Raw genomic sequence first — 13,683 nt, 5'->3', positions numbered from 1 at the left:
TTTTTCATCTCATACTGAACTTAGTTCCACTTCTTGTATTCAAGCTGGGCTTCTCAGATGGCCTGACCCTGGGCTGTGTAGGTGCTCACTGATGCTGTTAACAACAATAAAACCCACAGAACACATTTCTGATCATTTGGGCCCTCTACAATTCTTATCAGGCTTTTTCTGTGTTGTCATATCTGATTATTTCTTTTAGAGATGTAGGAAATCAGATTTAGAGAAGACAAGTAACATGCTGATGATCCTAACCCTAGTAAATGCCTAGAATCACAGAGAGAGGCCTTCTCTGACTCTGCCTCTAAACTGCCTCTGTAAAATTTCAAGCATATACAAAAGTAAACAGAATAGTGAATGAACTTTCATGTACTCTGTCACCTAGCTTCAGTAATTATTGTTTTACCTATTTTAAAAAGAATTGATCACTATGTGGTATATATCATATACCTTTTCATATCTTTATTTATGAGTGAGTCCCTTTCCCACCAGAAGCAAAGAACTATGAGGCCAGGGACTTTTTCTACCTTGTTCGCTTCTGTATCCCAGACACGTTGTGCAGTATGGGGCACAGAACAGAAAACCGTTTGTTGAATGGAGGAATGAAAAACTGATTAAGGGAAGATTGCATTAAGTCTAGTGCATTCCAAATAGTTGTAAAGATTTATAATAATCTTATTTTTTCAATTGGAAGTACTTATTTTTAATCCTAGTTTTGTTGCTCAATGTTTATGTTCTAAATTGGTTTATGTTCTAAATTGGATTTATGTAGTGAAAAGTGGTAGAATCAATTTATATGTGTTGTTTGTGAGCCACTGATATTTTGAGATTTCTGTCAAGAATCCAATATATTGTATCATTAACTTTTAAATATATTTTTATATTTTTTGTTGAGTAAGTAAGCTCTAAAGTGTGAGAGATATAAATGTAATAAAATTTAAGCATATTGTAACTATCTGACCTATCAGTATTTTCTGAATTTCTGCTGTTCAGAGCACTAACTTGGGCATTTAAACTTTGTTTTTTCTTGAGGTACAATAAGTAGCTTTTTAAATAGATATAGTGGTTTTTTAAAAAGCACTACTTTTGCACATTTCCAGGATTTGAGTATATATTGAACACTAGAAAGCCCGGCGGTCATACGAAATGACCGCTGTTCTAGATATTATAAATTGTAATTAAAATGATTTGTGCAAAGGTGTCTGCTAATTCAAACTGAATTACCCAGGGCAGGTGGTGAGGACGCCCCTTTGCTTAGTGCCCCACGGGGTTTCCCCCTTCTACTTGCTTAATTGCTTAAAGTAGAGTGCAACGAAGGAAACCACTGGCGGTACATTTCTTAAGAGCCACCGCTAGCTCAATAAATAAAGGTGATTTAAATAATAAAATGTTAATTCACATGTCAAAGATCTCTTTGTACACAACATTTCTTGTGTAGATCTTTCCATCATTTTTAAGCTCGCCTTGCAGAGGACCATCAATTATTTTTAATTTTACGTTCGTTCACATTTAATATTCATGTCACCAGAGGAATGCTCAAAAATTAAAGTTTCTCTGTTTGAAACTGTTTTAATCCTTTTTGCGTTTCGGTCAGCATTACTCTGTCGTTTTTTTGCATTTCTCTCCTGCCTTTGTTTAAGGGACTCATTTTGTCGAGACAGGCTTTTTTGTCTTGCATCTGAGGCAAGCCTTGTTTCTCTATGCTCATCAATCTCATTTTGCCGAGAAAGATGCATTTGCTCTGCAACTGAAGCAAGCCTTGTCTTCCTCTGCTCAGTGGTTTCTTTTTGTCGAGAAAGCTGTTTTTGTGCAGCTTTAGCTCCTTTTCTCTTCTCTTCAGTGCTGTATTTTCTAGGAGGCATTCTTAAAAGAAATTACATTAAGACTTAATTTTTATGTAAAACAGATGATTGCCATTGCAAACAAATGTTCACCTTCCCCTGACATGCTCAATTTGCGTTCAGCCATAAATTATTTCAAAAGCAGATGATTGCCAATGCAAACAAATGTTCACCTTCCCCCTGACCCGCTCAATTTGCGTTCAGCCATGGCAACTTCACCCCATTGGCTAGTACAATTATGCAAGCAACCAATAAGCTATCGGCGACAAACAGACACTTAAGCCACATAAATAAAGATGTAGTCATGAGGGTCTAAGTTCTACTGCAGTAACTAGTTAACCGTTTCATATCTCTGAAAATGTGATGAAGCTTTATTTCTTGTTCATGAAATGTCTTCTGTGGGTCTAGTCAACTCTAGGACAGCATCTTTTAAGTGTTAAGTCAAGGATTTAGTTGGCTTTGTCTTTTGATTCAACTTCGGCTTTTAGTTCCCTTGGGAAGGAAAGAGTTTTCTTTGCCTGATTCCAGTAGCAACATATACTGCTCACAAAAATTAGGGGATATTTCAAAATGAATATGAAGTGATAAAAAAATAACCATTTGGTTATTTTTTTTATTAAACAAGAACATCAGAAAAGCAAACAACAAGTCAAAGAAAGTTGTTCGATTTTGCGAATGAGATGCAAAGTAAACTTATTTCATTGGTGAAAAAGCACTATACAAAAGGCTGAAAGTAGTGCAGTATCTGCACGTGCCCTGATCTCCTAATTTTTGTGAGCAGTATATTGCTTCCACTCACAGCGCAGGGGTCTGAATTAGATGTAAGGCTTAATATAATTACAAAAAGCCCAGGAAATGTAGTCTACTGAATGCCAGGAGGAAAGATTTTGGCAATGACTAGTAATAACACAGACTACATGCCATAGACCTAAGGTCAAAAGACTGTCTATTCATTAATTCATTTAGCAAATACTTAACTGGTAAGCCCACAGATGCCTAATTTTAAATGATCTGTTGCAATCACTCCAAACAATAAAAGATACATGTATCATAAGGCTGAAACATGAATGTACTTTTTAGGACTGTTACTACTTTTTAATGATTTGTTTGTTTGATTTTTACAATAGAAAAAATATTTAAAATAGTAGTGCCTTATATATGTTTTTATTTATTTATTAGCATAAAGGTATCTGAGACTAGGTAGCTATAGATGGTATGGTAATTCTATAGTTATCAAAGATAAGTATTTAGACTGTCAAGGCAATACTGTAGGTACCAGGGAAAAGAAAAGAAAGGAGGAGGAATAAAGAGATGCAGCTTTCAACTGAGACAGCTTCTTTCAACGAGCCTTCCAGTTTTCCCAGTTGCACTTCCTTTTACTCCAAGCTAACCAGAAGTCACCGATCCAAACAAGAAATGTAGTGTTTTCTCTGGTGCTTTGTTTCCATGAATGGAATTAATGTTTTATTAAAGAAAAGAATGGGAGGTGAATTCTGAGTGAACATTGGCAAACCTTTTTACAGTTAAGAAGGATTCATTTCTTTGTCTCTCATACACACAGTTGAATGTATAATCACAAGTAATTGAAGATTCTGTTGAGATTGTTTTTAATCTGTTTCTATACTAATAAAAGCTACCCAGGGCAAGAGGAGAAATATAATATGATTCTTTTCTTTCTTTCTAATACTTTTATGTTCACATGGTAAATATTTTGATAACATTTCTGCTACTGACTTTGCCATTAAAGAAAACATCATTTATTGAATATAGACATGTTAAGGCAGTTGGTATTTTAATTTAGTCAAATATAGTAACATAATATCAACAGAGCTTTAATTTGCCAGCTATTTTTCATGGCCCTATATACATTTGTCTATATGTTTAATTAATATTTTCCTCAAGAAGTCATGTTTAGAAACAGATGTACTGTTTTAATATTGATGGCTCATAACATTTCTTGTTTTTTTAGGCTTGTCACAGTGAGAAACAATAAAGTAAGACCTGAAGCATGACAAAGCCTAGTAATTGGATTCATCATGTTTGCTACATATTATAGAAAATTAATTTAACTTATTTTTATCTTTCCCATTTTTGTCTTTCTCTCCACAGGCTATATATTGATGGTCCATTTGGAAGCCCATTTGAGGAATCATTGAACTATGAGGTCAGCCTCTGTGTGGCCGGAGGCATTGGAGTAACTCCATTTGCTTCAATACTCAACACCCTGCTGTATGTCATTTTGACCCATTTTATTAGTCCAAATAAAGTACTGTCAATATTTTAGACATCTCTCTTTTAGTATGAAGTAACTCCTTACAGAAGCCTTCTACTTGTTTCTGAATGAACTTCATTTACTGATTGATAAAGTGACCAATTCAGTGATTCTCAATATGTGATCTTTGGCTCTCAGCATGCTCTTTTGTAAAATATGTCAGTATCACAATTATGCATTCCTCTGTCTGTATTCTCCATTAAAGTTATTTCAGCAGCCTTCATTTCTCTACTTCTTCATCCTTGTTAAGTGTACTCACTACTTATCTATCAGCCAACAAATATTTTTGAGAACCTTTGTGCTAGTCTATTATATAGGTAGGTACTGGTAATACAGCATTGAATGAAACTGAGTTCCTGCCCTTAAAATGCTTATGTTCAAATGGGAGAGGTAAAAATAAACTAGTGAGAAATTAATGAACAATATTACTTTATCTTGACCAGGTGGTGGTGCAGTGGATAGAGCGTCGGACTGGGATGCAGAAGACCCAGGTTCGAGACCCTGAGGTCGCCTGCTTGAGCATGGGCTCATCTGGTTTGAGCAAAGCTCACCAGCTTGGACCCAAGGTCGCTGGCTCGAGCAAGGGGTTACTCGGTCTGCTGTAGCCCCACGATCAAGGCACATGAGAGAGCAATCAATGAACAACTAAAGTGTCACAACAAAAAGCTAATGATTGATGCTTCTCTTATCTCTCCGTTCCTGTCTGTCTGTCCCTATCTACCCCTCTCTCTAACTCTTTCTCTCTCTCTGTAAAAAAAAAAGAAAGAAAAAAAATTACCTTAGAAAATATTTGAGCTATGATGAGAAGAAGAATTCATGGGATATAGAAGTAGAGGGCCGGGGCTATTGTGAAAGTATAGTCAGGAAAAGCTTTTCCGAGGAAATGACAAAATGAGCCCCTCATTCCTTGGTATGTTACTCAGCAAATTTATAACAGATGGAAGAATAAAATTTCAGAGGTAAGACCGCTGAACCAGGAAATACTTTTTCAGGCAGTCATTTTTGTCCTAGGATTATAAGCAAAAATGACTTGACTAATATCATTAGTCATGAAAACACAAACAAAATGGCAGTGGAAACTTATTCTCTAATCTATTCCATTCACTTCTCAAGACCCAAGTTGCATTAAAAGTCTGTTTTGTGGAGTACAAAAAAAGAAATAATAAGTTGAAGTGATGTGTTTGAATGACATTTTATTTCAATTTTAAATACTTGATATAAATTTGGGCCTCTTTGGAGGTTCTTCGAAAAATAACCATATTGCATGCCAGAAATCATTTGTTTCTGAAAACATACTGTGAGTTATTTGGACACCTAAAGTTAAGAAAGGGAAAGACTATTTTCTTAACCTCAAGCCTACTTCCTAATTATAAATAGAAATCCAGACTTGGAATCAAGAGTTACTGGAATGCATTACATAGTAGGTGGTTGTGAAATCTCCTCCTTTAATGATATTAAGAAGGGGACAAACAACCAGTTTCTGGAATGTTTTTGGCTGCCTTTACCTAAAAGCCAGGGCAAGAATGATGATGACTGGAGCCCTGCCGGGTGATTGAAGTCAGGGAAAGTAGAGAACTTTTTTCTGAGATGCAGGGCTGAGATTATTCTGATCCGAGAGTTTAGTTTATTACCTTCAGCTGGAAATGGGTGATATACATATTATATTCTCAAGTATGAGCACTGAATTCATGGAGTATGGCATGTTTTTGACTTAGTATTTTCATTTTACATTCATTTGGAAGTTATAGCTAATGCTGTGTCAGTCCCTTGGATATAAATGACTGGTTTTTCTACTGGTTGTTTACTAATGAAAAACAAATTTCCAAAGATACAGGGATTCTTAACTTTTTTTTTTTTTTGCCGTCCTAATCACTATGGTGTTATTTTAATTTTTAAGGGATGACTGGAAGCCATACAAGCTTAGAAGACTGTATTTCATTTGGGTGTGCAGGGACATCCAGTCCTTCCGTTGGTTTGCAGACTTACTCTGTGTGTTGCATAATAAGGTAAAATTAGATTTGTTTTTACTTCTGCAGTTTTAAATTTAAAAACATAGTTATTTTCTTTCAAATTACTAAAGTACTAAATCCTTGCTATAGAAAATAATCCAGACCCTGGCAGGTTGTCTCAGTGGTAGAGCATTGGCCCGCCATGTGTATATCCTGAATTTGATTCCAGTTCAAGGGCACACAGGAGAAGAGACCATCTGCTTCTCTATCCCTATCCCCTCCTTCTCTCTTTCTCTCTCTGTCTCTTCCTCTCCCCCAGCCATGGCTCAAATGGCTGAAGCAAAGTTTGCCCCAGGCGCTGGCTCCAAGGCCTCACCTCCCACTCTAAAAGAGCTTGGTTGCAGAACAATGAGCAACAATGGAGCAGAGGTCCTGACCAGCAGGCCCAGAGGGGCAAGGGCTTGTCGGGTGATAGGGGCTAGTTGGGGTGTATGCAGGAGTCTGTCTTTCTGCTCTCTGCCTCTCACTTAATAAAAAAATCCAAAAAATATGCAAATAGTTAGGAGGAAAAATCCTTTAAACAGAGATAACATTTGTTAATTGGTATATATCTTTTTTAGATACTGATACCTGTGATTATGCAGTTTAACATAGAAATGCTGATTAATATGTTCTAATAGAATATTTTAACAAAGAAATACATGCATATTCTATTAATGTGTGCATATATATGTAGATGTATATGCAAATGTATGCACATTGGGTGGTGAGGGAAGGCAGATAAAGGAAAACATCAGCAGACAACTACAACCACACTTTCCATCTTTTGTTCTAATAGCTTTTACCTCTTATCTCCATCTTTAATATTCCAAATGGCCCATCACTAGACCTTTAGCACACTGCAGAGCTTCAAAAATCCCCAATTCTAAGTTTTATTTCTTACAGAGATGAAAGCAACCATTCTCCATCTATCCTACATGTCACCTTTTACTTACTTATTAATATATCTTTACTTTTTTTCAAGTTGTACAAGTAATACACATCTTTTTTTGCATCTTTGGTGCGAATTTTTCAAATAATTCAGATAAAGCAAAATCTTTCCATAGTACTTTACATACCAAATCTATATAATAAGAGGTAATTCATGACTGTTCTATAAATTCTAGCACTGTATTTGTATTGTTCTGAAAGTAGCCTTCTTAAACTTACTACTATGTCTTGAACATTTTTAGTAAGAGCACATATAGAGTTACCTCATTCTTTTCACTGCTATAGAGTATTTCATAGTATGAATGTATCTAGTTTATTCAATCATTCCCTCATGATGGACATTTACATTTTCATTATAAAGAGAACTGCAATGAATATCATACATTTTATTTTGTGCCGATATTCACTCATTCACTCAGTCATTCTATCATCAAATATTTACTAGCTTCCTACTATGAACAGAAATTGTTCTAAGACATGGAGCTATATCAGAGAACAAAATGAGAAGAAGTTTTTGATCTCGTGTGATTTAAATTCTAAGCAGGGAAGTCAGACAATAAACCAATAAATAAATAAATAGAATGTCTGATCCTAGTTACGACAAAGAAGAAAAGGAAAGTGGAGTACAGCAACAAAGAGTAAATGATAAAGAGCATATTAATGTATGTTGTGTATTTAGAAATGCCCACCGAAAAGTAGTACTTGAGTAGAGACTTGAGTAAAGTGTATGAACAGACAAGGCAGATATCTTGGAGGGGAGATAGAGAGACAGACACCTGCATGCATCCCAACTGCAATCCACCCAAGCAACCCCCATCTGGGGCCATCGCTTGAACCAATGGAGCCACTTGCTGTGAGAGGGGAAGAGAGAGAGAAGGGGGATAGGGAGGGGAAGAGAAGCAGGTGGTCACTTTTCACGTGTGGTCCGAATTGGGATTGAACTCAGGATGTCCAAATGCCTGGCTGATGCTCTATCCACTGAGCTCACTGGCCAGGACCTGTGGAGAATTTTAAGGCAGAGGGACCCAACCTGAGAAGCAAGTTCTCTGAAGCAACAACAGTATGAGATTAGAGGAAGATGAAGGAGAGTTGTGTGGGCAAAGCAGAGTAATAAGCAAGGGGGAAAAGAGTAGGAAAAGCAATCAGAGAGGTTGTGTGTATGGTTTTTTGGGGGAAAAGGGAATATTACATAAGTCCTTTGTATTTTATGCAAAAAGAGATGAGTTCTGGAAATATACACATAATAATTGGAAGCAGTGACTTGAACAGATCTTTGTGCACCAATGGTCGTAGCAGCATGTTTCACAATTGCCAAAAGATGGAAACAACTCAAATATCTATTGCTGGATGAATGGATAAAGAAAAAGCAGCATGTACATATAATGGAATATTGCACAGTCTTAAAATAAGGAAATTTTGAGAACACGGGTGAATCTTGAAAACGTTGTACTACATGAATTAATCCAGACACAAAAGGACAAATATCTGATTATACTTACATGAGCAGTCAGTTTCATAGAATGCAGGTTTCCAGGGTCTGAGAGGAAAAGTAAATGGGGAGTTATTGGTTAATGGGCACAGAGTTTTTGTTTGAGAAAATGAAAGGGTCTGCAGATGGATTGTGATGATGTTTGCCCACCAATATGATATATTTAATGCCATTGAACTGTACACTTATAAATAGTTAAATTGGTAAGTTTATGTTATGTATATTTTACCACAATAAAAAAAAACAATTAGTACAGATTTCAGGAACCCATCAGGGACCTGCTGAATCAGAAGGGAGAAAAGGGGAGAGGTGAGTAGCCATTGAAAGGATCTGAGCAAGACTGATCTGAATGTAGATCATCTTGGGAATGTGTGTGAGAATACCACGCCCCAGGATATAGCAGATTCTAGAGGAGCAAAAGGTGTGTAATGGATAACAAAGAGCCCTGGTCAGAGCGTCCAGTGAGGTAGTAGCAAAACAAAAAGTGAGTTCTGTCTTTGAGGCAAAGGGAGGAAAAATTGTCAGTAAGAGCAAAATCACCACTCTAATTTCTGAGTATGTTTTCTGGGTTGATCCCTGAGACTGGACTTCTGAGTTGGAGGTGGTAAATCAATTTAAATTGTTAAATTTTACTGATAAAACTTCCCCAGAAGAGACTAAAATTATTTAGATTTGCTTCAAAGAATGAGAGAGAAATCTATTCCAAAACATTATATTGCCAATCTTTTAAATTTCTACAAGTCTCTTACACAGTGGCATCTCATTTTGTTTTCCTCAATGCTGGTGAGATTGAGCCGTGTATCCTATAGTTATTGACCACTTGTGTTACTTCTGGGATTTTCTAATTCTTCCCTTGCCTATTTTTCTAATTTTCTTTTAATTTTTCTTGAACCGACATATAGAGACTATATGTCTTTTTTTTTTTAATTGAAAAGCTATAATCGGATCCAACATGTGGAAAGGCACATTTTGAGTAATAAATACTATATAAGCAAGTATCAGGGAAGGAGAGGAATAAAGGAAAGAGAAACATGTGAGTGGCTGGACCTTCAAAAGAGTTGAATCTTAAGATTTACATTTTCTTTCCTTTCCCAGATTTTTTATGAATATGCCTTATCCTTAGGATTCCATGGATTAAATAATAAAAAAGCTTAAAACTATCTATCATAAACAATGTGATGTTATCTTCCATATGCACCTCTGCATTCTTGTTTTGATTTTTCACATCAATAGGATACATAGTGGCCCTTCAATTGTTCCTCTGAGGATGACCTTAAAAGGAAAAGGCTTTTTTATTTTCTGTTTGCAACTGTGTTACCAATTTGTGTGTGGTGTGTGTGTGTGTGTGTGTGTGTGTGTGAGAGAGAGAGAGAAAGAGAGAGAGAGAGAGAGAGAGAGGGAGAGAGAAAGAGAGAAAGAGAGAGAGAGAGAGGAGAAAAAGAGAAAGACAGAGACCAATAGCAATAATGCATAGTGACTTTACATACAGTCTCAGTGAGGGTAAGTGAAAGTGTTTTTGAAAACCAAATGAAATATACAGTCTTCTGGCACCATATATATTACAATATTATTGACTGTATTCCCTATGCTCTCCTGTACATCCTCAGGAGCATTCTGTAACTACCAATTTGCACTTTTTAATCCCTTCAACTTTTTCACCCAGCCCCCAATCCTCCTCCCCTCTGGCAACCGTCAGTTTGTTCTCTGTGTCTGTAAATCTGTCTTTGTTTTATTTGTTTATTTTGTTCTTTAGATTTCATATATCAAAGAAATCATAGAGTATTTGTCTTTCTCTGTATGGCTTATTTCATTTAACATAATACCCTCTAGGTTCATACATGTTATTGCAAATAGTAAGATTTCATTTTTTATGGCTGAATAATAGTCCATTGAATGTATGTATCACATCTTCTTTATCTAATCATCTATATTTTTATTAAATTTTGAGGGGTTACATTGGTTCAATAAACATTCATGTGGTACAGATTTCAAGTGTACAACTCTATTAAACCTCATCTGGACACTGCATCGTGTGTCTGTTACCCCAAGCGAAGTCTCTTCCATCACCATTTTCCCCTGCCTTTGCCTACCTCCACCTACCCCACGCCACCCCTTTAGCTATCACCACACTGTTTTCTGTGTCTGTTTGTTATGTATGTACATTTTTTGGTTAATCCCTTTACTTTTCATCCAGTCTGCCATTCCCCCTCATTTCTGACATCTATCATTCATGTATCCATGCCTCTGTTTCTATTTTGTTTATCAGTTTATTTTGTTCATTAAATTCTACATATAAGTGAGAATGTGTGATATTTGTCTTTCTCTGACTGGCTTATTTCACTTAACATTATAATCTCCAGGTCCATTTGTGCTGTTGCAAAAAGTAAGATTTCTTTTTTATTACTGCCAAGTAGTATTCCATTGTGTAGATGTACCACAGCTTTCTTATCCAGTCATCTGCTGACGGGCTGTTCCCAGATCTTGGCTATTGTAAATATTGCTGCAGTGGACATAGGGGTGCATATATTCTTTCAAAATCGTGTTTTGGTATTCTTAGGATATATTCCCAGAAGTGGGGTTGTTGAGTCAAAAGGCAATTCCATTTTTAATTTTTTGAGCAAACTCCATACTGTTTTCTATAGTGGCTGCACCAGTCTGCATCCCCACCAACAGTGCAGGAGAGAAAACCCTTTTTCTCCACACCATTGCCAGTACTTGTTGTTTGCTGAGTTATTGATGATAGCCATTCTTATAGCTGTGAGGTGAAATCTCAGTGTAGTTCAAATTTGTATCTCTCTGATTAGTGACACTGAGCATCTTTTCATATCTCTATTAGCCATCTGTATGTCCTCTTTGGAGAAATATCTATTCAGGTCCTTTGCCCATTTTAATTGGATTATTTGTCTTCCTGGTATTAAGTCCTTTATATATTTTGGATATTAACCCCTTATCAGATGTATCATCGGCAAATATATTCTCCTATTTGATGGGTTTGCTTTTCATTTTGTTGATTGATAGTTTCTTTTGTTGTGCCAAAGCTTTTTAGCTTGATGTTTCAGTTGTCTATTGATGGGCACTTAGGTAGCTTCTGTATCCTGGCTATTGTAAATAGTATTGAAATGAACATGGGGATACATATATCTTTTTAAATTAGTGTCTAAGCACCATGCTGAAGACCTGAAACTAATACAAAATAATATTAAATATCAACTGTAATTGAAAACTAAAAAATAGTATTTTCACACTTTCTGAGATGAATTGTTAATCCAAATACCTTTAAGACATCTTGGATGGCATTCTGTAATTTGCTAATGTCCATGATTACTATATCATTTTTTAAAGATTTTATTCTTAGTTATTTGAAAGACTATTTTTAACTTAAAAATTATATTAGTTAAACTTAAAAAATAAAAAAGTGCAGTCTTTCAATCTTCTTCAAACTGTGAGTTCTTTTTTGTTTGTTTATTTTTTTTCAGAATAATTTTTATTTATTTATTGTGTTTACATAGATTCTAGTGTCTCCCCGAATGCATCCCCCCCCCTCCGTCGTATTCTTCTCAACATCTCCCTTGCCTCCCTCCCAAAAGCTCCCTCCCCCTTCCCTTTAGGTTTAATTCCATTCCTCAGTTCACATTGTTCCTTGGATTCCTCAAATGAGTGAAATCATATGGTATTTTTCTTTCTCTGCCTGGCTTATTTCACTCAACATAATAGTTTCCAGGTCCATCCATATTGTTGCAAAATGTAATATTTCCTTTTTTTTTCATGGCCTCATAGTATTCCATTATATATATGTACCACTGCTTTTTAATCTACTCGTCCACTGTCGGACACTTGGGCTGTTTCCAGATCTTCGCTGTTGTGAACAATGCTGCCATAAACATGGGGGTGCATATTTCCTTTTGCAACAGTGATATGGTGTCATTGGGGTATAATCCTAAAAGTGGGGTGGCTGGGTCAAAAGGCAGTTCCATTTTTAATTTTTTGAGGAATCTCCATACTATTTGCCACAGTGGCTGCACCAGTCTGCATTCCCACCAGCAGTGCAGGAGGGTTCCCCTTTCTCCACATCCTCGCCAGCACCTATCTTGTGTTATTTTGTTAATAAGTGCCATTCTGACTGGTGTGAGGTGGTATCTCATTGTGGTTTTAATTTGCATTTCTCTAATGATTAGTGATGTTGAACATTTTTTCATCTGTCTATTGGCCATCTATATGTCCTCTTTGGAGAAGTGTGTATTCATTTCTTTTGCCCAGTTTTTGATTGGACTGTTTATCTTCCTGGTGTTGAGATTTACAAGTTCTTTATAAATTTTGGTTATTAACCCCTTATCAGATGTATTGTCGAATATCTTCTCCCATTGTGTGGTTTGTCTTTTTATTCTGTTCGTATTGTCTTTAGCTATGCAAAAGCTTTTTAGTTTGATATAGTCCCATTTGTTTATCCTGTCATTTATTTCACTTCCCTGTGGAAATAAATCAGCAAATATATTGCTGCGATAGATGTCATTGAGCTTACTGCTTATGTTTTCTTCTAATATGCTTATGGTTTCACGACTTACATCTAAGTCCTTTATCCATTTTGAGTTTATTTTTGTAAATGGTGTAAATTGTTGGTCTAGTTTCATTTTTTTGCAGGTTGCTGTCCAATTTTCCCAACACCATTTGTTAAAGAGACTGTCTTTACTCCATTGTATGCTCTTACCTCCTTTGTCAAATATCAATTGTCCATATAGGTGTGGGTTTATTTCTGGGTTCTCTGTTCTGTTCCATTGATCTATATGTCTGTTCTTATACCAGTACCAAGTCGTTTTGAGTACAATGACTTTGTAGTATAACTTGATATCAGGAAGTGTGATACCTCCCACTTTATTCTTCTTTTTCAAGATTGCTGAGGCTATTCGTGTTCTTTTTTGGTGCCATATAAGTTTTTGGAATATGTGTTCTATATCTTTGAAGTATGTCATTGGTATTTTAATTGGTATTGCATTGACTTTATAGATTGCTTTGGGGTAATATAGACTTTTTATTTTTTATTTTTTTTTCAGGGACAGAGAGAGATAGAGAGAGGGATAGACAGGGACAGATGGACAGAAACAGAGAGAGAAGAGAAGCATCAATCACCAGTTTTTCGTTACAACACCT

General features: G+C 36.0%; 1 protein-coding gene across 2 annotated transcripts in view; it reads left to right on the top strand.

Annotated features, from left to right (window-relative positions):
* The window catches only part of NOX4 (NADPH oxidase 4), a 191,628-nt gene that overhangs the window by 152,943 nt on the left and 25,002 nt on the right, over window positions 1-13,683 (top strand). For both annotated transcript variants that reach the window (XM_066370534.1, XM_066370543.1), the window contains exons 14-15: window positions 3,948-4,067; window positions 6,008-6,116. In XM_066370534.1, coding sequence (XP_066226631.1) covers window positions 3,948-4,067; window positions 6,008-6,116 — 229 coding nt within the window. The remainder of the gene's footprint in view (window positions 1-3,947; window positions 4,068-6,007; window positions 6,117-13,683) is intronic.

The sequence above is a fragment of the Saccopteryx leptura genome, chromosome 1, assembly GCF_036850995.1.
Source record: "Saccopteryx leptura isolate mSacLep1 chromosome 1, mSacLep1_pri_phased_curated, whole genome shotgun sequence".
Taxonomy (NCBI): Eukaryota; Metazoa; Chordata; class Mammalia; order Chiroptera; family Emballonuridae; genus Saccopteryx; species Saccopteryx leptura.
The sequence above is the reverse complement of the archived record's forward strand: the minus strand, read 5'-3'. Positions and strand labels throughout refer to the sequence as shown.